The sequence below is a fragment of the Ochotona princeps genome, chromosome 7 (genome assembly GCF_030435755.1).
Source record: "Ochotona princeps isolate mOchPri1 chromosome 7, mOchPri1.hap1, whole genome shotgun sequence".
Lineage (NCBI taxonomy): Eukaryota > Metazoa > Chordata > Mammalia > Lagomorpha > Ochotonidae > Ochotona > Ochotona princeps.
Genome location: NC_080838.1, coordinates 25,381,687 through 25,407,637, shown reverse-complemented (window position 1 = coordinate 25,407,637; position 25,951 = coordinate 25,381,687). Strand labels below are relative to the sequence as shown.

Below are 25,951 nucleotides of genomic sequence, written 5' to 3'. Positions count from 1 at the left end.
TGAAGAACTAACTTCCTCTACCTCAGGTTGAGGTGATGGGTGCCTGTGAATAAAATGATGAAGGCCAGATTACAGAAGAGGCACACTGACTTGACTGCTGTTGATATTTCACATAGGGGGCTTCCCAGCAAAGAAATGAAAAAGAAAACGAACCAACCGAAAAGGTGATTAAATCTGGAAACTTAGATACTGTTTCAGCAGAGTGCTCAATGGCCAGGTGACTAGACAAAGGAAAAGAGGTTTGGGCTTCCAGGGAGGTTAACTTGTGGAAAGGTGACTAGGAAGTATGCGAGGGAAACTTAATTGTAGGTCAGGGCTCTTTATGAATAACAGCCTTTGGAGGGAGGCACATTTGTATATGGACATTTCCTTCACAGAAGGGAAGGAGGAAGGCAGAGGGCCTCCTGTGTCTGGTATGTCATTTGCCTCCAGCTCAAAATAACCCTTAGACCAATCTAGCATCTTTTGATCCCCTTTGGCAGGATGCATTTTCTGCGTTTATTGATTACTTTTTTACAGATCCATTTAGAGTAGACCTTTTTTTTTTAATTGCTGTGTTTTAGTACAGTGATTTCCCCCCACCCCCACTATTCCTTTGTGCCAGTCTTTGCCTGGAAACACCACATTATGCCTGTGACTTCCAGGGAGGAAGAGGTTGGGATGTACTTTTCTGAGGGGCTGGGTGGGTAGACTGCCAAGCATTTGCTAACCTAAGAGTGTCTAATGTCTCCTTGGGGAATCATCACTCTGGCAATAAACTTGGAGCTCTGAAGGATTCAGGATGACCAGGAATTTTGGTTTGGAAAAGTTTTTTTGGTTTTGTTTAAAGGGCTGACCAATCATCTGTGTAAGATCAGAAACTGACCACAACTAAAGCCATCTTTCTCTTTCTGAGAGTGGTGCTAGAGCCCTGCCATTGGCAGCTCCTTGGGTAGGGATTGGGGGAGGGCGATCTGGCCGGGTAGGCTGTTTTTGTACACACTGATTTCTTAGTTCTGCTGATTTGGATTTTATTTGTCATGAGAAGAGTTGGGGGTTAGTGGAGACAGCATTGGGTTTACAATAAGAAGCTCCATGTCCACAGTGTGACCTTGGGGAAGTCACCACTGAACCTCATTTGGCTATAACTCCCCAGTGAGTGCAAGGCCAAAGCTTACCTATGTCTGCGGTCCCATTTGGCTGTGGCTGTTGAGTTGCTGAGGGGTTGGGGATAGTCAGGCAAGACACTTGTATTCTCACACCCTGTTGGTTTAGTCTCTAGAACTGGCTCTTAGGGTTATTTTAGCTCAATTTGCAAGAGAAGCATAAGCATGCCCAGTGTAGTGTAAATACTCACTTGTTCAGACACAGCATCCTCCTTCCCCATCCCAGCAGCTTGCCTGTGCACACATAAAATATGAATCTGTCTAGTGAGGAGGCACAGTGTTCATTGTTGATTTTTTTCTGCAGTGCTTGCCGCTGGTCAATAAGAGACTCCTGGAGTAGTTGTAGCAGTAATGTCACAGGACTATGGAGAGGAGCCTGGCGCCTTTGGGAGACCTGCTGATACTGGACTTCTCCACCCCCTCCCTTGTTTTTTTTAAAACTTGGTCTGTTAATGATTACACCTAATTATGTATCTTTGGTCCTTTTTTTTTTTTTTTTCTGTTGATCATTGAAATGCTGGTTAAGGCCATTTGTTTGCTTTTGTTTGCTGTAAATCCTGGGCTGTCATCTGAAGCCCAACTTGATGATTGTGTATTGTCATCTTGGGTTAAGTGCTGTCTCATTGCTTTGCAGGCTGCCTGCTATTTCCCGGGGAGATCATGAAACGAGGTCGCCTTCCCAGCAGCAGTGAGGATTCGGACGACAATGGCAGTAAGTCCTGCTTTGTTGTTCTTGGAAACTACCAGGGTTTAGGTCAGTGTAAAAACATGATTTTTTTAAATGTAATGCTTTAAATAGCCAAGGCCCTTTGCGTATCAAGGCCCCGGGAAGCTCATCAGAGAGTGATGCTGCAGGTCTGTAACCAGATCTTTCTGGGCAAGGTTGACTGTAGGCAGGCATTCCCAAGGCTTCCTGTTTGTTATCCAGGGACGAATAATTCAGTTCCAAGAGTCACTGGTGTGTCTGTTTTTCTTAAACATCGTTTATGGCACTTCACAGTTGCTGTTTATGAAAAGAGAACTTAATCAGAGCTGAGTAATTATTAACTAGTCCAGCTCCAGGGGAGATTAACGACTGCCCGGTAGGGCATGGAAATATTAAGTACTGATTCTTGATAGATCTGGACTCTCTGCTCTCCCCTGGGCTTTATTTATCATTTTATTTATAATTTTACAATATCTGTTTATTTTCTTTCAAAATCTACTTGGAAGGCACAGTGATAGGGAAAACAGCGAGAAAAAGATTTTCCACTGTCTGGTTATTGCGGGCACATTGGGCAATGAACAGAGCTGAGATCGGCTGAAGCTGTAGGCTTCGCATCCCAGAGGTCTCCCACGTGAGTGGCAGGGACCCAAGTGTTTGAACCATCACCCGTTGCCCTCCTAGGCACATTAGCAGGGGGCCAGATTGGAAGTAGAGCACCCTGGATGCGAACTGTTGCTCCAATGTGGGATCCTCCTGTCATACACAGGGGCGTAACCTGCTGTGCCCCAACTCCCGCCCTTCCTTTTGCTTTTAAAATGACAGTACCGCTGCCTGCATCTCGGCTCTCTGGCAGCCTCGTATTTTCACAGTGCAGCTGAGAAGCAGAAGTTAGTTGGCTTCCAGGCAGTCAAAATAAATGTCACACAGTGTCTGTGTATTGAGAAGCTAACAGAAGACTCAAAAGAGTTCCCCTCATAAAACAGAAGGAAATTTTGTCCCTAGCACGGTGCCTGAGCTCTAGCCCCATTAGCTTGCATTTCACATTACAAATTAAATGCGGGAAAGAACGCTTGAAGGACCCTTGCTGTTCTGCATGGTGGGAAAGAAACTGGGCCCTCTTTCAAGGAACTTGGCCTGAAACCCACGTAGGCATAGCTCTGATAGGCAGTCATGAGGGCACTAACAGATGTCTTTTTGATGTGCCATGGAACCAGAGGACATCTGCACGCAAGCCGAGAGGAGGGAGTCCACGGAGGCTCTGAAGGAGGTGACAGTGGGGCAGGTTCTGGAGGAGGAAGTATTTGCACTTTGCTGGTCTCCAAACTTGCAGCAGATGCTGCATGTTAGAGAGCAAGGCTGCTCAGGGGGTCCCACTGAGGCCATAGAAGGTGGTGGAGGGGCCAGGAAGTTGAAGTGCAGAGTGAAAGGAGTATTTTCATTGGTGTTTTGGTGCAGGTGGGCAGCGGTGGGAAGGTTGGCTGGTTGGTGTCTGGGGATGTGTGTGATGGTTGGAGCGACCTGAAAGAGCTTCAGTAGAGCATCCAAGGGATTAGGATTTGAGGGTTACAGGGGAAGCTGCTGGTATTGGGGGCACTGCAGGAGTGAACTAGGTAGAGGAGGAAATAGGGGCTGCAAACAGGGGCTTTCCCCGTATTTCAGTGAGAGACACTGGGACCTGTCCAAAAGTGTGGCACAGTGATGCCCTCCCTCCTACCCCCCAGCCTTGGGCAGTGCGGCTTGTGAAGCTTACAAGCATTTGTCATCTCACAGCCTTCCTCTTTGCTTTCTTTGATGTTTGCAGTTGGAGGCAGTTTACTCCTCGAGGCAAGCCCATGCCTTGGTGTTTCTCCGCCCCGCTGTGGTGCCTGTCAAAGTGTCCTCAGCTTGCTGTGTGCTCGAGTACACAATTCTCTCCTGTAGGGATGGACAGAGTCTCACAGTTCATCAGAAGGTTTTATAAAATGCCTCCACATACCCAGCAAAGGGACCAAGAGTCCTAATTTATCTTACAGATTCTTTTTTTCTTTTGACAGTAAGCAGCAGGATCATGCTCACTTTAGTCTCATCACTGACTTTGGTTTTTTTTTTCTTGCTTGGGGACGGTTGGGTTAGAAGAGATTCTAGAACTTTCTCTCAGACTTGAAGCCCTCCCCTTCCTGGACCAGTACCATCCAGTAGGAAGGAAATGCTCTCATCCACTGCCAAAGAGTGAAAATTTTAAGTGTTACTAACTCAAATTGAGAAAGCCACATGTGGCTGCTGTCCTGGACTTAGTGTGCCTCTGATCTAACCCATTCTGGTCCTTCTCAGCAGTGCTGAGGCTCTGTGTAACCGTGAAGGTCCGTATGAGAGAGTCGGCCATTGGTGGTGGTGACAAAGGACCATTGGCTGGGTGTCTTCCATCTTGGGACCTGAAGTCTGAGATGAAAGTCAGCAGCTTTAGTTTCTTCTGGGCTTGCAGCTGGCCACCTGCTTGCTGTGTCCTCACATGGTCTTTTCTGTCTGCCTAGGGATGCCTGATGCCTCTTTCTATGTGACTAACCCTAGGCAGATTAGACTAAGGTGTCTCTCAGTAGCCTCTGTCTTCACTTAATCATCTCTTGTGATGCTGTACCCTGAATAGTTCAGAGGCTAGTTAGGGCTTTAAAAGATGAGTTTGGAACAAGGGAGGAGGATAAAGCCCACAACAGCTCTGGACAGTTAAGTGTTTCACTCAGAGCTGTGGCTGGAGAGAACGGAGGAGGGGCCCCATGCAACACATATCCAAGAGCAGCTCCCTCCCTGTGGTGCACCGCTGTGTGCCGCCCCTATTGAGGAATCTGGGGGGGGAGGGGCGGAGGATGAAGGTGAAATGTTTCCAGGGTCCTAGTAGGTTAATGACATCAAAGGTGTGAGGCTTGTTCTGTTCTAGTCCTGGGACAGACGTGGCCGTGTGACAGCGATGATGGTGCTGAGGGATGTGAGTCACCCTAGAAGGCAGGCCGCCTTTTGTCATATACTTGGTTCAAGACAAAACATAAGGTTGATGTTTTATGGCTGTGCTGTCCAGGCTCAGTGATTTGATAATTACTGTGGATGCTGATCGTGGTAAACAAGCTGGCTCATTAAGAACTTTTGGAATGCCAGACCTTATAAAAATAGCCACATGTTCACGTGATGAAGTGTGCCCTTTCGATGCTCTCCTGGGCCAGCTGATTCTCAGTGTAGAGCCTGTGCCACGAACCCACTGGTGAGCTGTCAGGCCGTCCTTTTGTATGTACATGGGTGGGAAGGTGGAGGAGGCAAGGGAGTGGTAGGGTGTGCCTTCTGCCCTTTCTGTCATGTCCAAAAAATGAGCTCTACCTGGGATAGCATCTGTTCTGCCCTCTTCCAGCTGGACCTGGGCTTTTTTGGATAGTCCTTATGGGGAGGGCTGGGTCTACATGGCCCTTTCCAACCTCTCCAGCCTGCATGTCTGACAGAATTTTGGCAACAGTCCCTTGCCCAGTTGTAGAATGTGTCCAAATGGGGAGTGGCAGCTGCAGATGTCATCATGGGGCCACAGCCTGAGCCATGGTTGGCCCTGTTGGCCTCTGGGTCGGGCACCCTTTGTGTCTGGAGCCCTCTGCTTTGTTTTCTGGCTTGGTCCAGGGGAATACCAGCTTGGTATTTACACTTAGGGTTGAACGGGTGTCAGGTACCAGCCCTCATCCAGCTGCAGCCAGAGTGGCTGAGTCCTCTTTCCAGGTGCCCTAGGGACCGAGCTCTGCTGTCAGCTGGCGTGTCATTTGGTGTCTGTAGGTGGTGTGTGTAGTTAACTGGGCTGTTGGGATGGGATGGCTCAGCCAGTCTCTGAAGTGACGCATGGTGCCAGGGGATGGCCCCAGGAAATAAGTCATTAATTTCCCTCTTCCAGGTCAGGATTGTCTGTCCTTGGGGGCTTTTGATCAGGGGGTCCTCCAGCCACTTTGAGTATCTCTGAAACCTTCAGGAGATTTTGTTTGGTCTTCGGAGCTGTAGAGGCTAACTGAAACATCAAGAGGCCTTGCTTGTGGCAGGAATTGGCATCCATACGCATATGAATATATTTCCTGTAAGAAGACAAGAATTAAATAGTACTTAATACTGTTCATCTGGCACAGCTGCTTTTTTGGAACATGAAGTCTTTTGGTTGCGGTAAAGTAGCTAAATGCAAATAGCGTTTTTGGTTGGTTTGAATTTAATGTTTGTATAATTTCAGGGGCAAAGAGGGAGAGAAGGTGAACCTTTTGCTGGTTTGCTTCTCAGATGTATATAATAGCTGGGGTTGGGCTGGACTGAATCTCGGTAGGGTCTGCCATGTGGGTGCTGGGGACCCAGCTACTTGGTCCATCATTTGTTGTCTCCACATATGCATCACCGGCATGCTGGAAGTTGGGAGCAGAACTGACTGGGGCTTGAACCCAAGCACCTTGGTATTGGGATGTGGGCATTCCAGGTGGTGTCTTAACTGTTGTATCAAATGCCTGTCACTGTGCCTCCCCAGGATCCAGAGAGAAACTGTTTGCCTTTTGCAGAGGAAGCTACAAGGATGCCAACCAATTACAAGACTTTTCCCTGGTGGCCACGTTGGGGAGTAGGACTTGCTGTTGCTGTCCGATCTCCTCAGTTTCAGGGATGTGTTGCCCTCCCACAGAGGGAAGAAGGCCTGGGACTTTTTCATGAGTTTATTTAATTTTTGATAATGTTTACATGGTTGAGAAGGACGCATGCCCATGTGTTGCACTGACTAGGGTGGGAAGGGTCTAGGAATGGAGGAAAGTAGATGAGACGATTGCTTCCAACTTTTCCATTCCTGTATCTGAGCGGAGAGGTGGAGAGGCTGCTCCCAGTAGCCTAATTGTCTCAGTACCCGGAGACGGTCCCTGATGTGGAGCATGCTCTGAGGGTACTGCTTACATGATTTCAATAGTTCTGAGATGCTGTCGATTTGATTGCTTCAGGGTTGAGAAAATCCTTTCAAGGTTTGGCTGACATCATCCACCTCAGAGTCTCCACTCTCCCAGATACTTGCTATCAAAGTTTGTCCAATTTGTTCTGCCCTCCATCCTCTGCCATGGTCCTAGATGTCCTCTGTAGACCTCTGTGATCTGTCATGTTCTGTGTGCATTTGGGCGTGCCATCCACTGCACAGGCTTCAGCCACCAAGGAGGCCCAATTCTGACACTTGCATTCCATTGTCAGACCACAGATCCTGTGATTTTTCCCTTGGTTGGAGTTTTGAGTTCAGCAGTCTGGTTAGTGGGAGGTCCCCAAAGAAACCTCGCCATACGGGAGGTCCCCAAAGAAACCTTGCCATAGGTGACCCTCCCAGACCTGACTCCCGTGTATGCCAGCCAGTGTGGGGTCCACCTCAGTCCTTCATCACCTACATCAGCCTACACACACACTGGTGGTTGCATTTGCTGGGTCAGTTCTGTCCCCTGCCTTATCATGCACAAACCAGTGGATGTTGCTGCCCAGCCCCAACCCTTCCCTCCATACACTCAACCCTCGCACACCAGCTGGAACTGCAGCGTAGTCGGAGTTACACTTAATAAACCTCACCAGGTCCGCCCTGAGCCCTGGTTGCTATGCATGTTGGTATGTGCAGTAGGCTGGTTTAGTCCATCCTGTATCCCATTCTGCTCTTATACATCAATGAGTGTTATAGCCTAGCTCAGCCCGACTGACCACATTATCCAGCCCACACTTGATGTCACCCCCATCCCTGGCTCTCATGCTCACCTATGGCAGCTGCAGCCCATTAAAGAGAGGTGGCCAGAGTTGACCTACCAGGCTCATCCCCAACCCTGGATCTTGCCCTTTCCAGGTCTATCCTTGCCCCCAATCCTGGCACTTGTGTGCTGATGCATCAAATCCTGACCAGCCTGCACTTTGATTCAAGCAGGTACCAGTGGATGTGGTTGCTTAGCCCAGCCTGCCTCTCCCCCTAACCTAGCTTACATGTAGGCCAGTGGGTTTTGTAGTTCTACCTAGCCTGTTCAGTCCTCAGTCCCATCTCTCACGCTCACCTGTGGGAGCAGTGGGCCAGCAGGGGTGCATTTGCGTTCCCACTATTAGGTACCCCTCATCCCCCGCCACCCAGGCAGGTCTTAAGTGCACTGATGGGAGCTGTGGCCCTGTGTGGCATGGTCGTCCTCAGCATTTGCTGGTGGGTGCTGCAGCATGGCCCAGCCCAGCCTGCCCCTCAGTCTGGGACCTTTCTCTATAAAGGATTTCCACACCTGAGCTCTGCTGGAGGCTCAGTACTGTCTCCCCCTAGTTAGGAGGCTTGAATTCAGGTCTGCATCTGTGATAGGAACGGGCAGGAGACGGAGAAGGCGGGGGTTGACTTGGGGATTTTGCCATTTGGTATTGCAGGTTGATGAGAAACAGCATCAAGATCAATTAGAACTTCTGCTTTTCTGGGCTCTTGGTGGCTTTATCCACATATCCCCTTAGGACAGTGCAGTTGATGGAGTTGCATGTTGTTTGGGCATGAGTGTTCATTTGCTGATGTGCAGCTGACTGCTTGGCTGCCTTCTTCGATGTCTTCTTTGGCTTCTCTTTTATATGTATAAATAATACCACTGCCTCCAGGTGTGTTCCTGTTTGTACCTTTAATTAGCATCTTTCCCCCTGTCATCTGTGCCAGGGAGTTGGAGGATTTCTTGACATGTGGGAAATTCTGGCTCCCATGCTGGAGATTGTGTATTGGGCCCCTCTGTCCACTGGGTGCATGGAGGTGGCTCTGCCTGTGGGTGGACCTGTCTGTGGGCTCCGCATCTTGCAGCAGGCAGGGTACGGGGAACCGAGCGGCCAGCAGGAAGTGTTCTTGTTCAGAGATTCCTCTGCCCCTGGACTTAGATCTCCCTGGACATGCTGGGTGACTGTGAGGTGTGTATGTGTCGGTTGATTGAAGGTACAGGCACTTCTAGACCGGTTCTCTGAAGTCAGCCTGAGACCTTTCTGCTTTGGAAGGTGGATGGGAAGGGGACCTCGTGACCACAGGTGTGGCTCAGAGCTCGCTTTTGGAAGTTGGGGATGGCAAAGTGTATTAGCAGCTGTGCTTAGGTACTGATGCTCCACCACCCAGCGGCTAACCAAATCTTGACTTCTAGAAGCTTAGGATGGAGAAGAGCTAGGCCATGGAAGAGCTTTTAGGTAGGAACCTCTGATATGAATAGTAGTGTTTCAGATGCTTATCTTCTGTTAGGCAGTGCAAGTAGGGAACCAGCAACTAGACTGAAAATTTGCTTCATTCCTGAAGAGGGTTTATACAGCGTTGCTTCACTTGCGCTGGGACTGAGTAGCTTCACCTTCAGGCAGCTGGGCTTGTAACCTGCCAGTCCTGAGCATCATCTTGGGTCAAGCTGCTTTCCCACACCTGGAGACACCAGTGTATCATGTCACATCCGGGAGTGGTGTCAGAGACAGTGGAGTGGCATTGGGTCACGAGGAGGTGCTTTGCTAGCACTGGGTGGTGGTGTGAATGTCAAGACTGCCGTTCATTCTCATTTCCGGAACTTTTTCTGCGCCGCACATGAGCTTCCCAACATGAAAGGTATGTGCTGAATGCATTAGATTTACTCCTGAGGTTTTCCTTATTTTAGATCTAGGGCACGGCCGCATGGCTATTTTTAATATTTCAAAGGGAAGTGTTGAAGATGTTTGTCAAATAGGACTGGAGAGCCGCACCTGGGACACTGGGCACAGGTTGGGTCTTGCTGGCCCAGTGCTGCCACCGCGAGCCTTTGTCACTTTGTATCAGCTCCAGTGGTTCTGTTTTGATGGAGGTTGGGGATTTGGAAAGAAGAGAAACAGTTCCCTCACTCAGTTCTTCTCAGTGTTTCATGTAACTTACTGTAGTACAGAATTGTTCTTACTCATTCCGCACATGTCAAGATTTGAAATGACTTAAACTTGTCGTGAAAGGTAGACTTAACTATGATTTGTGGATGGCAATAAAATGGCTGTAGACTTTACTACCAGAGTTTTAGAATTCTCACCTCTCTTGAAGGCAAAAAAGAACGAAATTTTACTTGTCCTGTTTTTCTGGATTGGGCTGCTTGTTAAGTATCAGCACTTGGGAACCTGCAGCGGGGTGAGAGCAGCCAGCGTCATCTTGGTGCGGGGTCTGTGCCCCTGGCTGGTGTTGTGCTGTGGTGTCACTCACTGTCTCCCAGGCTCCCTTCTGCCGTTTAACATCTGCTCATTTCCGGTTTGAACCTCTTTCCAAAATGCTTTTCCAGAAAGTGCTTTGTAAAAGGCGTTCATGTCTATATGTATGTTTGTATCTATCTGTACATGTTTAATGAAGAGATGAGTGAGGGCTTGGTGCAGTAGCCTAGTGGTTAAAGTCCTCACCTTGCATGTGCCGGGATCCCATATGGGCACCTGTTCGTGTCCTGGATGCTGCACTTCCCATCCAGCTCCCTGCTTGTGGCCTGGGAAGGCAGTCGAGGACGGCCCAAAGCTTTGGGATCCTGCACCTGCATGGGAGACCCGAAAGAAGCTCCTGGCTCTTGGCTTTGGATCAGCTCAACTCAGCCAATGTGACCACTTGGGGAGTGTACCATCAGACAAAAAAATCTTTTTCTCTGTCTCACCTTCTCTGTATTACCTGCCTTTCAAATTAAAAAAAAAAATCTTAAAAAAAAGAAGAAATGAGAGTTACTTTTACTTTATTCTTCTGCCTTTGAAGTATGTTGAGGGAGCCTAGTTCTGATGGTGAGGGTGCAGTGAGAATGAAACAGTTTTGAGTCTATGGCTGCTTGCGCAGATACGGTGCATTTAGAGTGAAGTAGTTCTTGAGAAACTGCTGGTCCAGCACTGACTTGGCCGTCGTGTGTGTTGTGAGGTCTGTCTCATACAGTCGATGTGGCCACATGACGTGGAGTTAGTCACAGCAGCAAAGAAAGGGGTGGTGCGCAGAGCCGTTGCTGGTCCCTCCCGCCCCTTGCTTCTGAATCCCCACCTGACTCAGTAGGTATTGTTGAGATAATCCGTGATATTGCTGTTTACTGTTAATGGTGATAGCTCAGAGGAAGCTCCTGGCTCTGGACAAGCCTAGCCCCGACGATGGTCTCCATGTATGGAGTTCCTTTATTGAGGGTTAATGATATACAGTTAGCTTCATGCGTTAAGTGTACATTTTGATATGTTTTGACATGGCTACATCCACGACATCATCCAAATCCAGATAATCCTTGCTTGTTCCTTTTCCCCAATCATGGATTAACTTTCTGTCACTATGGATTAGTTCGCATTTTACAGAATTCTGTGTAAATGGCATAACAGGATACATTTTGGGAGGGGATGGGAGTCTGGCTTCTTTGACTAAACATGTTTATCTACATTGCATGTGTTAGCAGCTCATTCCTTTTTTTTTTAAAGTACTAAGTGATAGCATTTCACTGTATGGGTGTATGTTACTTCGTTGTGACACAGTCTGGATCTGTAGTTTGTTTCTGGCTTTTTTTTTTTAATACATTTTATTATTTGAGAGGAAGAGTTAGCAGAGGGGACAGGGAGAGAGAGAGGGACACATTCCATCTGCTGGTTCACTCCATAGATGGTGGCCATAGTCAGGGCTAGGCTTGTCCAGAGCCAGGAGCTTCCTCTGGCTGTCCCTCGTGGCTTCAGGGGCCTAAGTACTTGCACCACCAGATGTTACTTTTCCCAGACGCATTGACAGGGAGCTGGATTAAAAGCAGAGCAGCTAGGACTTGAACTGGTGCCCATATGAGATGCTGGTACTGCAGGTGGCAGCTTTACATGTTGTACCACAGTGCCAGCCAATTGTCTGTCTGTTTATTTTTAGAGAGCGATTTTCATGGTTTATCTCTAAGACATTTCCAGTAAATGTGCTTGGGCCTAGCTGGAAGCCAGGACTCCGTCTGGACCTTGTACTTGGGAGTCAGGGACTCACACACTAGGGTTGTTGGCTGCTCCTCAGGCTCATTAGCAGGGAGCTGGCTGGGAAGTGGAGTAGCTGGGACTTGGATGGACTCTTCAGTAGTGTGGGATACATGCACTCAAGTGGCAGTCCAGCTCACCGTGCCACAGTGCCCACTTGGGTTTGGCTTTAGTAAATAAGCTGCCAAAAATGCTTCTTATGTTAGCGATAATTTTAGTCTCTTTGAAGTTTCTTTTCTGTAAATTGAACTTAGTATTTTTCTTTTCTTCCTATAATATATCAACACTAAGTAAGTTAAGAGGAAATGGGATAGACTATTTTTAGATAGATTTGTTTCTCTTTTTTAATACTAGTTGGATGCTAAATATGCACGATTTTTGGATTTTAAAAATTTTATTTTTAAATTTTCACTTTCTGTTTGACAGACAGAGACACTGAGATAGAGAGGCAGGCAGGGAGAGAGAAAGATCTCGCGTCTCGTTCCCTCCCCAGCTTTCCGCCATGGCTGGGCCATGCTAAAGCAGGACTGTCACCTGCTTGCTTCTGAGGTATGTTGGTGGGAAGCTGGATCAGAAGCTGAGGAACCTGGACTCAAACCAGGTACCCCGGTGTGGGATGTAGGCACCCTAAGTGGTGGTGTCCCAGCTGTGCCTCTTGGTAACTTCTTGAAAGCAAAGCAATACATTAGTTTTTCAGATTTATATAAACAGTCCTAGGAAAAATTGCCAGGGGGGGCGGTATTCTTTGTCAGCCAAACTGAAGCTTCCTATGTGGGGGCAGGGAAGGGAGCTGCTGCCAGATCCCTGAGTGGAGATGAGAGGGTTGCACAACTCAAGCACAGACAAACTTACTGTTTCTGCCTTAACTCTCAAAGCATTTGGCTCTCGACTCTGCTCCCGTGCCTCCTGTTAGTTCTTTGTCAATCTTTTAGCTGCATTCCTAACCACTTGTCACCATTTCTGTGGTAGTTGAGGGTGAAGGAGCTCTTCCCTCTTCACCCTGCCCCTTGTCCGTTGGAACCTTTGCCATGTGTGCTTTGCCGACTTGCTTCTTTGAGGCCTCTGGGACCAGCAGGTGTGAGAGATGTTAGCTGTGAAGGTGCTAGCAACTCCCCAGCCGCCCTCACCCCCAGGGTCTCCACATGACTTCTGCTTTTCTAGGAATGACTCCTGTAGGCCGGGTCCACCCTAATGTGCCCAGGATCTTTTGCTCAGCATGCAAGTATAGTTTATTTGGTTGTTGTTACATCTGGAGTATAAAGAGGCACAGTTTTGCTGCTTTAAAAGAATTTCTGGAAAGATTTGCCAAAGTGCCAGAGGTCACTTGGAGGGAGCCTGAATTGCTAACATGACAGCAGCCAGCCAGGCAATGTCCCCGTGGCCGGCCTCAGCCCTGGCAGTGTGGCCGTTGTCTTCCTGTCTGGGAGGCGAGGCAGGTCCCTGGTGTTGGGGATCATCCCTGCATGTCTGTGGGATCTGTCCCTCAGTGTCCCCCAAGTCACTCTTGGGGTGCTGTGATCCTGTCATTGGAGTCTGCAGAGAGAAGAGTATCCTCCTTAGATTGACAAGTGGTTTAGTTTCCGTATATTTGTGGCTTTATGTCTATTGGGGGGGGCGCGTTGTTCATTGCTGGCTAGTGATTGTTGCAGCTGGGAAGCCCAGGTGCGTCATTAGGCACTTGGGCATGTGCTGCAGGTGGTTGTGAGCGCAGCAGCGGGCTACCCGTGAGAAGGCGGCCCTGCAAGGCACTAGCAGGAGGCGGTGGGAGGTTGAATTGCTCCGTCTTGGCCTCTGACCATATCTGTCCTGAGTGAGAGGTGGTAACACTCATCAAGGTAGGGATGTGGGAGGAAAAGCATGCAGGATGAACCTGAGCTTGGTTTTGTATAATGCTGAGGTGACAGATCTCAGACCACCTTAGCTGGTGTCCAGTGTGAAGATGGGACTGGAGCTGGAGCATGGGAGGGAGGTTTAATCCAGGGTTGTGGCTCTGTCATCTCCTCCTGGGTGAGCCAGCTTAGACCTGTGGATGTGGGTGGGCACTCCCCAGGGAGAGCATTTGGAACAAGAAGATCGAGTGTGGGAGAAGCACAGTGTTTGTAGCTACAGAATGGGGACGCTGGGTGTCAGCACATCACGCAGGGTGGAGGCAGGAGCTTGGGCTCGGCAGTTAGGAGAGTTCAGTGTCGATTAAGAGCAGCTTGGGAAGAAAGGTTAGAGCTACACCAATCGGAATTTTCATGGAAGAAGCATTTCATAGGCAAGTTGAAAGGTTATATGGCCATTGAACTTCTGCTATAGGCATGAGGTACCTGTTTTTCTTTCTCTCCCTCCCTCTTTCTAAAATTTATTTAGAGATTTTTGATGGAAAGATGGAGAGACAGATTTTCATCTGCTGGCTCACTCCCCAGAGGGCCATAGCAGCCAGGGCTGAACCAGACTAAAGCCAGGAACTTTAAATCCCATTTAAGTCCCTCACACGGGTGCAGGGGCCACAGCTCTTGAGCCATCTACCACTGCTTTCCCAGGTGCATTAGCGGGGAGCCGAGTTGGAAGTGGAGAAGCTGGGACTTGGACCAGTGGTCATATAGGATGTTGGATTTAGAGGCAGTAGCTGACCACAGTGTTAACCCCAAAGATCAGCAAATGCTGTGTATGTGTGGAGTCAGCTCCTTTTTAATGTTCTGATGCTAGTGTTAGACGTCAGAAACCCCAGGAAGGTGCTTTCTTTCCACTTTGCATTTGACAGTGTGAAACTTTGAGTGCTTGCAGTAGTGTGGTCCTTCCCGGGGGGATGCCACCTGCATGAGGTTCTGAGTTCTGTCCCCTTCCATGTGCTGAGCCTGGGACATGGCATCCCTGTACCCCAGAGTGCTGGCCTGCATTGGGCTCATGAACGTTCAGCTTTGTGTAGGGGCCTAGTTTGGGCACCTGTGGGGAGTGGTGCAGGCCATCTGCTGCTGTAGTGCCCAGGTGAGCCCTGATGATTTGTGGAACACGGAGGGGCATGTGGCGCGTGCCCTTTGTAATGTTTCCTGTTTGGATCTCTGTTCCTTCAGGCCTGTCAACTACCTGGTCCCAGAACTCCCGATCCCAGCACAGGAGAAGCTCCTGCTCGAGAAATGAAGATCGCAAGCCGTCGGAGGTACTGCCTGGGTGCTAGGCTGGCTGCGTGGCATGTGCGGGTGTGAGGGGTCTGTGCTGCCCGCACACCCCTGGCTGCCTACCACCTTTCCATGTCTGCGAGGCGAGGATGACCCTGCAGGTGTTGGCCTGCTGGAGTCTTGGGAGCTGAAAACGCAGGCTGACAAAGTACTTAGCTCTGAAAGTGTTGGCCGTCGTCATGAATCACATTTGTTCGTTGCTGTCTGGGTGCGTCTTCACCGGCTCCCAGCAGCTCTTCCTTGGCCAGGGAGAGCAGCGGGTTCATCTGCTGCCAGCCTCCAATTGGTTTTGGCCACAACCTTGTGGCTTCTCTGGCACCACCTGGTTTAGATTTGAGAGTTTTGTTTTAGGGATTGTACTTTAGATGTTTTCCCCTCCTTCACTGTTGCTTTCCCCTGCTCCCCCCGCATCCTGCAGTTCCTTCTTTAACATTGCGTGGAGCTGCGTTTTTCTCTGCTGGGACTCGGCCCCTCGTGAGAGCTGTTTTCCCTGAAAACCTTTGCTGGACCCTGAGGGTGGAAGGCACAGAAAGGGATTTAGCTGGGTATGGTTTCACGTGAGCAGCCTATGGGAGTGATGCTCGGAGTAAGGTGACTCTGAAGCCCACCCTTTGGTGTTTCCTGAGATGGGCAGGTCTGGTGGGGGGGAGAGGGAACGGGCACTGTTGTAATGGGGAGTACTCCCCCCGTGGAATTCCATGTTCTACAAAGGGTAGGTGAGCATCCTTTAGAGGCATAGGAAGCCACCGCAGGGGCCACTTCAGCAGTAGATTAGGTCCTTGGGTGGGTGCCTGGCTGGGCCTTGGGTTTTGTCTGTCTGAGCTGGGAGTGCTCTGTCACTTTCTTTCCCACAGTCATGGAGTGTGTGCCGCTCCTCACTGTGTGTTTGATTCCTGGTGCTGTGTCCCTAGCCGCATACACCAAGGCTTCCCTTGCACCGACAGGCTAGCCGTCAGCGCAGCCCTACAGGGCAGGGGACACTCTGCTTACGGGGTATGAGTTGGTTCGCAGCAGTGGCATTGGAGCCCCACTTCTGGTGCCTGCACCAAGCCACAGGGAGGCTTGAGGAGCACAGACCCCAGCTGGCCTTGTCCCAACCCAGGTAGATTTCCCTGTGTTCAAAACAACCTCACACACCGAGCGCCAGTGTTGACCTCTGCCACGGATTGTGAAGCTTGCACCCTTCGTTTGAGGGTTTCTGTGCCAGGCCCTGACCAGTCTTTGAACTAAGTGTTAGTGGGCTGTGTTTTCTCATCTCATTGCTTCAGTTTGATCTTCTTCTGTAGCAGATATCTTTGTTTTTTTTTGTGTGTGTTTTTGTTTTTAACTTGCACAATGTCTGCTTTGATCTGTTTCTCAATGGTGTAGCGCCACATCTTAGGTTTTAACAGATGTTTCCTGGGACTGGGGGTCTGGAGTCGTCATCCTGGGCACCTGCTTTAGGGGCTCCAGGCTTACCGGGAACCTGAGGGGGTTTTTGTGGAAGGAGCACAGCCGGGTTCTTGCTCATTAGTGGGACTTTAGAAAGAAGGAGTTGGGGTGCAGACTGAAACACTGGTGCTCAAAAGGGCAGCCTGGAGAAACGCCTCTTTAAAATGCAGACGCTCCCCCTCAGACTTCATGAGGGTGAAGCTTACTAAAGTGATCAACTGCCTGAAAAGCCACCAGGAAAAACAAATATGGATCCATTAGCAGGCATATGATGTGAACTGTGCTTTGTAGCACAAGAAAGAACTCCCTGTCCTGAGAAGGGAAACTTCAGCATTGTGACTTGTGTAAACAAGAGAGGGCAGCATACGGATACAGGCTCGCTGAGTGCCAAATACAACTCTGGGCTGGCGCCCATGCCAAGGCCAGCTCTTCCTTATGTAGCCCTCAGACAGGAGGGGGGCCAAGGCCAGGGCTTGGGAGGGAACCAGCTGCACAACCCTGGTGGGAGGTGGTGCCTGCTCTGCCCGGATGGCAGGCCATGGTGACTGTGAATGCCACAGGCCCATGGGTCTGCAGGGGAGCAGGTGCCTGCAGGGCTGTGCCTTGGCGGGGTGAGGAAATGGGGAGGTCTCTTAGCAAATGGGGTGGTGGTCTTGTGGCCCTCCTCCCCATCCTCTTTCCCCCAAAACACTGCTTTCTTGGTAAAAAGTTACACCATGAAGGCGTGCAAAGCAAACAGTCCCTGCAGAGTTTGTCCTTGACTTGGCACCCCTGAGGCCCACTGTTTTTTTTTTTTTTTTTTTTTTCTCAAGACTTGTGGGTCTGTCTGGGCCTTGACCTCACGAGACACTTGACTGTCCGCCTGGTGCTGTAGGAGGCAGGGGCGGGCTGGGAGCAGCCTTAGTGTGCTCTTGGAGGTCCTGGTGAGTCTAGAAGGGTTTGGCTTTCACATGTATGGGACTCGCAGAGTTGTATTTCTAAATATTCACCCAAGGAATACCCTTGAGTGCAGTAGCGCTCCCCTTCTAGGGCCTTGCAAGTGCATATCTTCCACAGCCTTCTTGATGAAGTTCCTTAGAAGTTTCACAAGCAGGAGGCCGCCGAGGTGTCTTCTGTTCTGGTGTTACGGATGCTGTCGTACCCGCCTTGTTGACTGAGAGTGTGAGGGCACTGCTAGCAGATGTTGTCTCAGCCTGGGGGAGGGGAAAGGGGTGTCAGCCATGGGGTTTCTGTAATAATAGGTCAGCCTTGTTCTTGGTGGATACAGTGAGCTCACTACATGGTAGCTCCATGGTTACCTGCAGCTACCCGAGCTGTGGATCCAAATGCAAATATCAAGTGTCCGTCTCCATTTCTCTCCCTTTCCAGGTGTTTAGAACAGACCTCATCACCGCCATGAAGTTGCATGACTCCTACCAGCTGAACCCAGATGAGTACTATGTGTTGGCAGATCCCTGGAGGCAGGAGTGGGAGAAAGGGGTTCAAGTGCCTGTGAGCCCGGGAACCATCCCTCAGCCTGTGGCCAGGTAAAGTTGCCACTGCACCTGCCCTCACCTTCCTGCCCCCACAGCCACGCACGGAGCGGGCGATGAAACAGTGTGACGTCCTGAGCAGTGTTAGAGATGTGGTGGAGAGAGCCCTTGCCTGCACCAAGCGGATAGGTTTTGGGCACTGCAGCCATCGTGGGGGTTTTTGCTGCTGCTGGAGAGGAGAGCAGGTGACAAGCCACACAGAGCAGGGACTGGTTCAGGCAGGAAATGGCAGGTTCACACACTGCTGCACCCCAGGACACTAGGATCCGGCCTCATGGCAGCCAGCAGTGTGAAGTACCCACGCTCGTGGTGGTGGGTGGCACTGCTGGAGGACAGGTGTGCTTAGATTTGCCTGCCTGCTGCTCTTGGGGGTACGCACTCTGGGTTCCCAGACAAACCACTTCTCTCCCGCATGATCCCTTAGGGTGCTCCATGGCTGACTGCCCCCAGGATCAACTTCTACCCTCCTGACTCATCTGACCTTCCCAGTGTGCTAGGGCCTTTTGGGGAGAGAGGGTTGTGTATCCTTCCTGGTTTCTCTGTCAGACTGTCAGTCGGTACTGCGTTATGAAGCCAGCTCTAGCCATTGCTGAGGGGGACGTCACTTCCCTGTTGGCTCCCAATCATTTATGTCTGTTGTCATTTTGGAAGACCTGAGAGTATACCGTAGTGGGGCCCAGTGCTGATGTGTACGCTATGGGGAGCGGGGTACTGAAGCCGCTCCCGGATTGCTAGGGGCCGTTGCAAGATGGTGGCTGGCCCAGGGCCAGAAGGTGGAGCTGGTCTCGCCAGCAGGTAAACAGGAAGTCACAGGGATAGGCTAATGCACTTGCTGTGATTACTGGCCTATCACGCAGCACCAGGTGGACCCACGGGAAGAAGTGATTGGTGGAGAATGATATAAAAGTAGCCGGTAAAAGACAGACAGGGGACTGACGGACAGACGACGACAATGAAAGACTGGGGGGCGACACAGACAGACTGGGGGGGTGACGAGACTGGGGGGGCGACGAGGAGGAAGACTGGGGAATGAAGCAGAGAGTACGGGAAGAAATGTGGGAAGAAGGGTGGCGGAAAACGGGAGGAAAGGTGGCGGAAGAAGCAGGTGGGAAAGCTTAGACCAATGGGTACAGGCGCAGCAGAGAGGTTTTAAACGTAGCCGTTTTTGGAAGTGAGAGGTCTGGTTGCCGGCTTTTCCCGGGCCCTCAAGAGTATTCCTCGGCGTTTTAGTGTTACCGCTGCTGGGTGGTGGCGACAGTAAGCTCAGGTGGCCAGTCGAGGGAGAAGCGACAGTGTTTTTGTCAACAGGAGACCAGAGTAGCTGCGGTCAGTAGATGGTGGTAGGCAGTCTGGGCAGTGTCCTAGGAAGCTGGTTCTTTTAAAAGTGGAAGACGGGGCCTGGCGCAATAGCGTAGTGGTTAAGGTCCTCGCCTTGCATGCATTGGGATCCTTTATGGGCGCCGGTTCTAATCCTGGCGGCCCCGCTTCCCATCCAGCTCCCTGCTTGTGGCCTGGGAAAGCAATCGAGGATGGCCCAAAGCCTTGGGACCCTGTACCTGTGTGGGAGACCTGGAGGAGCTCCTGACTCCTGGCTTCGGATTGACTCAGCTCCAGCCGTTTTGGCCGCTTGGGGAGTGAACCATCGGACGGAGAATATTCCTCTCTGTTACTCCTCCTCTCTGTATATCCGCCTTTCCAATAAAAATCTTTTTTTTAAAAAATGAAAGAGTGACATGGAGAGAGACAGAGCTTTGGTCCCCCAAATGGTTGCAACAGCTAGGGCCTGGGAGCTCGGTGAGCCTCTCATGTGAGTGTCAGGGTCCAAGGACTGAGCCATCTCTCTGCCGCCTCCCGGTGAGTGTGTTAGCTGTGAGCTGGATCACAAGCAGAGGGGAACTTGACCCTGGCACTCCAATATGCCCTGGGCGGATCCCAAGTTGCAGCCTGCACCAGGAAGACTGCATCTGAAGCTTTGGCAGCATTTTTCACTTAGATCTGTTTTCTTGGCAGGGACTTTGATGGCTGATGAGTTTTTTTGGGACTCTTTCGGACAGTGACATTTGGGTTTATCTGTTTCCTATGAACCTGGTCGCGACCTGTGGTGGAGGGTTGGATAAGGGTTCTGCAGCCAGAGCCTTCTAAAACTTCCTCTTAGGTGGCTGAATGAGTAACATGACTGCCTTGTTTTCTTGTTAACCAGGGTGGTGTCTGAAGAGAAATCCCTTATGTTTATCAGGCCCAAGAAGTACATTGTCTCGTCGGGGCCTGAGCCGCCAGAATTGGGCTATGTTGATATCCGGACGCTGGCTGACAGTGTGTGTCGCTATGACCTCAATGATATGGACGCCGCCTGGCTGGAACTGACCAATGAAGAATTTAAGGAGATGGGTGAGTGCCACTGTCCTGATGAACTGGGAGAGACGCATCATAGCATCACCTGGTCTCCGCCTCGTGGGTTCTCTGCAACATGGCTTGTCCTCTAGGGGTTGCTGTATGGGGATTCAGAATTCGTGGGTGGCTGATGAGGGCTGTTCACCTGGAGTCGGGCAGCAGAACTCCTTTCTCATAGGCGGGGTGCATTTCCTATCCCTGCTCTGGGCTAAGCCCCTCACTGATTTACCATGGAGAATACAAGCCTAGGGGAGTTGTAGCTTCCTGCTGTGCCCCCCATGCAATGTGGTGCTGTTAGTACTGTAGCAAGAGATGGAGTTTCTGCACCTCAGTCACCTGTGTCTCATGGTGTTGGGACTGGGGCGATGGGCCGAGGTCTCGGCTCTGACCAGTCAGGATAGCCAAGGGTTTGCTTGAGGACTGTGTGGAGCAAGATAGTGAGATCCATTGTCCTTTGTGATGCTGTCACGGAAGACCTGATATTGCATCATGCATAGAGAAAAGAGGTGTATTGGGCTCAGGATCCTGACAGCCAGCTGGTGGAGGAGCGGGAAGGCAAGTGGAGGTGTAGGGAAGGGACGTGTGTACGAACCAGGAAACACAGGAGCAGGGAGGGGCCAGGCTCACTGCAGGGACAGTCTGGTGCCTTGAGACCACTCCTTGTGATCCATTTCTGAGGAGCCTGTGACATCATCATCCCACCAGCTGCAACCTCATAGCTTCTCCAACCCCCTGAACCCCGCCAGTCAGGCTTTCTGTGGGAGACCTCTGGAGACACAACTCAAGCCGGATCCAGATTGTTGCATCCGGTCTGGGGCTCGGTGTCAAAGACCGTGAAGAACAGTTTATGTTTGCGTGGTGGCAGGAGCTGTGTTTGCATTCTAGTACGTAATAATCATGAGCTATTTGGTGGTGGTCCATGCCGAAGGTCAGAGACTGTTTTGTCCCGGAGCCCAGCATAGGGCCAGGCTGTGTTACATGCTTTGTCCTGTCACACACTCCAGCCGGCTGGTGCGTGGGATCCACAGCTTAGGTCAGCCGGGAATGCTGTTGTGGTTACTGAAGTATTTTGACAGACTAAGTAGATCCCCTTCCTTGCTTCAGGTGGCCGGGGTACTGTTCTTCACGATCTCTGCGTTGCAGCTCTGCAGAGCTCTCTTGGAACTGAATTCTGTAATGCAGCTTCAGAAACAACAAAGTTCTGTTTCGTCAGCAGCCCTAAGGGTAACTTGACTGACAGAGCGTCCCCAGACAAGTCCAAGGACTCTGCCCAAGCACTCCTGGGGCTTCCGGGAATGGCTTAATTATTATAAACTGGGCTAACGGTCAGATGGACAGATAATTCTGAATACTCCTGCAGGATCCATTTGTGATTGTATAGCATGATCTGAACACACGCGTGTCTTAGCTGTTACTAGGATGAAGGTTATTGAGCATGTGGTTGTGACTTGAAGAGCCCATGACATTGCAGAGCTGTAGAAGACACTGGTATGTGCCTGGCAGTGGAGACATCGTCTGGTTGATTGTTGATGATGGGGGCTGTTTTTGAATGTGTTTAGGGCTTATTATTACAGCATCGTGGTGCGTTCTTCAGATTTTTTAAAAAAATTTCAGTCAATTTGGTTTTAAAATTTATGATAACGCACAACAAGTTGTTGGAGGCTCTAATGGCATTTCTGTTGTTTTCCTTCCACTTGAGTGTCCTATTTGAGTAGGTCTTTTATAGCTTGTTTTTCCTCTCCACATGAGGATTTTCAGTGTAGGAGGTTTAGAAAATATCCACAAAGGAGACAACAAAAATCTTGCCCTAATACCAGCTATAGCCACAATAACCACTTGAAGTCTATTTTTGATCATACTTGCCTAAGAGTGCAGTTCACCGGATTCACAGTACGCTGTCTGCTTGGCTTGAGTCATGTCCTTGTGTTTCAGTCTTTTCACAGGTCTGATCAGTTTTGCGTCTCAACTCGGTACAATTCCAGGGATGAGGAGGGATAAACTAGTTAAGCATTTAAGTACAGTCAGTCAAATCTGGCTTCAGAGTACTTTGCAGTGCCAAGAAAGGAACGTTGTTCAAAACTACCCAAACCGTGACGCCTGGTCATGGTTTTGAAGTCACTTAGCATGGTAGTTGCTATGTATAACAAATATGACTGAATAACTTGCTTAGCTGTTCTTAATATGCTGTTCTTTTGAGGTTCATCCTTTGCTTTTGTTGAATGGAGAGCTCCTCCCTTTCATTAACTTAGAGATCAGTTCATCTTTGTGGAAGGATCTGAGAGGCATATTCTGTATAAATATTTTTTATCATAGCGTATTACTACAATTAATGAAAACGGGTCTTGTTTTTCTTTCCCCCGGTTGTGCAGGAATGCCTGAACTAGATGAGTACACCATGGAGAGGGTCCTGGAGGAGTTTGAACAGCAGTGTTATGACAATATGAATCATGCCATAGAGACCGAGGAAGGCCTGGGGATCGAGTACGACGAGGATGTCGTCTGTGACGTCTGCCAGTCTCCTGATGGTGAGGACGGCAACGAGATGGTGTTCTGTGACAAGTGCAACATCTGCGTGCACCAGGTACGGGCCTGGCCGTGGACTCTAGCCGCCCATGGGAGGGGGCAGCCACCCGAAGCCTGGAACCCTCCACCCGGTGGTGGGGTTCATTCTCCCTGTCCTAAACTGTGAATCCTGTGACCATTAGAAAACACTGTGAGAACTGGTCGAACCCTCCATTCTATGAAGGAGCTAACGGACGTCGGGGTCAGTGGGAGGGTTGGCAGCCCGGGGCCCTCACGTCTGGAGCTCTGGCCGCCCCTCCTCACATCTGTCCTTTCCTTCTGTGTAGTCTGTCCTTCACGTGGCGTTTTGTGCGCCTTTGGAGAAATCCTTCGTGGCTTGGCAGTAAGACACTTGTGCAGGGACTCCCGAATGGTCTTAGACCTGCATTTCCCGTGTAGAAACGACGTCTGCAGATGGATGCGACTGTCCAGAAGGCCAGTTTCAGACCTGCAGGCCCCCAAACCTTCCTGGTGTCGTCACGCTCCATTAAAACCTGTTTTTTTCCACTTGGCTGGTGTTGACAGTGGCTTATTCACGGCGCCGCCCGCGCTCCTGGGCTCTGGGCGAGTGTGCTGCGCCTGCCCGGCGCTCATCCCTGTGGTTTCCACCTCGCCTCCCGGCCTTCAGATGGCTTGGCTGCTTGTTTTTTCTGTCTGGAGGGTTGGAGCTGTGCTGCTGGGACTCGCGGCTTCCTGACTTCCGGTTCACTTGAGGATAAAGTTTGCTCTAGTTTGGTTTCTCAGGGCCTCTCTTAGTGAGTTCCCGGTGCTGCTGCAGTTTTGTTTCTCTGCTTCTTGGACACTTGCACCTTTTCTCCCCACCTCCTCAACTGTCTTAATTACCTCAGTTGCAGAATCCTTGATTTCTGTATTTATTCCTTTTTGTGGTAATTTTGCTGTCTCGTGCAAAACAGACCGGATTCCTGTGTTGTCTTGAGTGTCTCCGTTTTCTGGTGTCCACCGGGCTCCCTGGGGGAGAGAGGTGGACTGTATGAGACAGGTTGCCCAGCCCTGGGACCGCACGTCCTTCCTTGTCCCCGTCCTCCTTCCAGCACTGTCTTCCCCCAGCAGCCTTGGATCTTGGGCCGATCTGGCCTTCCCTCCTGGTGGGCAGGGGAGCAGACCTGGGGAGGAGAGCTCCCGGCTTGCGCCCTCTTAGCACCAGAAGGATTTGCCACTCGGCTCTGCACTGGGAAGGGCTCTGCTGGCTGCTGAGTGTCTTCGGAGTGCAGCCACCTTGGGATGTGTGGGTGTGGGTGGGGTCCTGGCAAGTGTGTAGTGGCACAGTCATTATGGGATGTAATTGGAGAATCAATCCTCTCTGTTTTTGCCCCTCCCCCCCATGCCGCTGTGCCGTGGTATCACAGGCCTGCTACGGGATCCTCAAGGTGCCGGAGGGCAGCTGGCTGTGCCGGACGTGTGCCCTGGGGGTTCAGCCCAAGTGCTTACTGTGTCCTAAGAAGGGCGGGGCTATGAAGCCCACCCGCAGTGGAACCAAGTGGGTCCACGTCAGCTGTGCCCTGTGGATCCCTGAGGTGAGTGTAGTCCTGCTTGGCAGCTCATCCGAAGAGCCTACCTCTTTGGCCTGGGATTGGGTGGGCTGGGAGTCATTCAGATGTTGGGGACATCATGTTTTGTGGCCAAGGGGGAAAGGACCACTGTGTTCACTGTCCCTCAGACTGGCCACCTTTCCAAGCTGTGGTACACAGGTAGATGTGGGAGGTGGAGATCAGGCCCGGTGGTACCCACAATTCCTCTCCACCTCTTCATCACAGCCCCGCCATCCCCCTGTGGGAAGCCACACCCAGGAGCAGACCTGGGGCAGCTGAAGATGTTGGCTCGGGGTGGTGCCTGTGCCACTCTCCCAGGAGAGGCTGGGAATCCTTGTGCTTGGCCTGCTGGTGGCCCCACCCTGGGTAAAATCAGGTGCCACTCTAAGTCACCCTTTTGTGATTTTCATTTAAATCCTTGCTCAGCTTCAACCTGATGTAATTTATTTCAAGTCCCAGACCTTGACTAATTTAATTTGCATGGCATACTGTGAGAGTATCATTTGTGATTCAGATTTCAGCATTTTGGGGTGTGATTTTGGTGCAGTTTTTCCTCTTGGAGGGAATTCTGTGGGCAGGATTTGGAGTGAGGCTCCCCGATGCCGGGCACGGGAGCCTCAGACCCTGGGGTTTGGGGTTTGGATGAGTCATGTTCAGTGAGCAGGGTGAATGGAAGGATGGTGCCTTCTTTATCTTGGTATACTTCCACTGTGAATAATGTGGTTCTATTTTATTTGAGAGAGAGAGGATTAAAAATAGCTAATATTTACTCCATGGCTGAAAACCTATTGAACTAAATTTAAGATGGTGTGTTGAGTCTCCACAGATCCATAGTGCGTTGCAGGGACACTTGGACTGCACTGTCCTGAGACACAAGAGTCCTGTACTTCAGGGGCCATCAGGGGCCATTGGGCCCGGTGACACATGAGCACTGAGTCATTTTAGCATTTGTACAAATGGGGATGCCTATGGCAGATGGGGCCTGATCTCTGGGCTCTCCCACTGGCCACAGCTAGTTCCAGGAGCTGCCTGATAACTCAGAAAATCTTTAAAAGTTGTTTTCTTAAAATAAATTGTAGCCGAATTAGAAAACTTCCTATTTACATATTTTAAAGGCAGAGAAAAGAAGAGCGGCAAACTTCTTTCATCATCTGGTTCACTCCCGAAATGCATGCAGGAATGGGGCTGGGTTGGACCAAAGCCCAGAGCTGGAACTCAATCTGGAGTCTGGCACGCAAGCACTTGAGCCATGGTCTCTTGCTCTCCGGGTTGTGTATTAGCAGGAAGCTGGATTGAAATGGGGCAGCTGCTGCAACCCAGACTGTCCAGTGTGGGATAGAGGGTCCTATGCAGCATCCCAGCAGCCACGCAGATACCCACTCCCTGATGCTTTTAAAGGAGGGGTTCTCTTGCTCTAGGAAAGGGGAGTGTTCCTTGCCATTGCATGGAAGGAGGGAGGCAGGAAATTCATGAGTCAGAATTTCTGTTGGATGGCTCACTCCCAAAGTGACTCCACAATGGCCAGACTTTGAAACCAAGAGCCAACAGCTTC

At 50.5% G+C, this 25,951-nt stretch overlaps 1 protein-coding gene across 8 annotated transcripts in view; it reads left to right on the top strand.

The window, feature by feature from the left end:
* Window positions 1–25,951, top strand: part of JADE1 (jade family PHD finger 1) — a 61,389-nt gene that overhangs the window by 19,364 nt on the left and 16,074 nt on the right. For 6 of the 8 annotated variants that reach the window (XM_058666855.1, XM_058666851.1, XM_004588157.3 and 3 more), the window contains exons 2-7: window positions 1,780–1,857; window positions 14,829–14,914; window positions 17,733–17,890; window positions 20,097–20,284; window positions 22,657–22,868; window positions 24,217–24,384. In XM_058666855.1, the coding sequence (XP_058522838.1) occupies window positions 1,806–1,857; window positions 14,829–14,914; window positions 17,733–17,890; window positions 20,097–20,284; window positions 22,657–22,868; window positions 24,217–24,384 (864 nt within the window). In that variant the 5' untranslated portion in view covers window positions 1,780–1,805. The remainder of the gene's footprint in view (window positions 1–1,779; window positions 1,858–14,828; window positions 14,915–17,732; window positions 17,891–20,096; window positions 20,285–22,656; window positions 22,869–24,216; window positions 24,385–25,951) is intronic. The other 2 variants (XM_058666856.1, XM_058666850.1) reach the window with 1 other exon arrangement.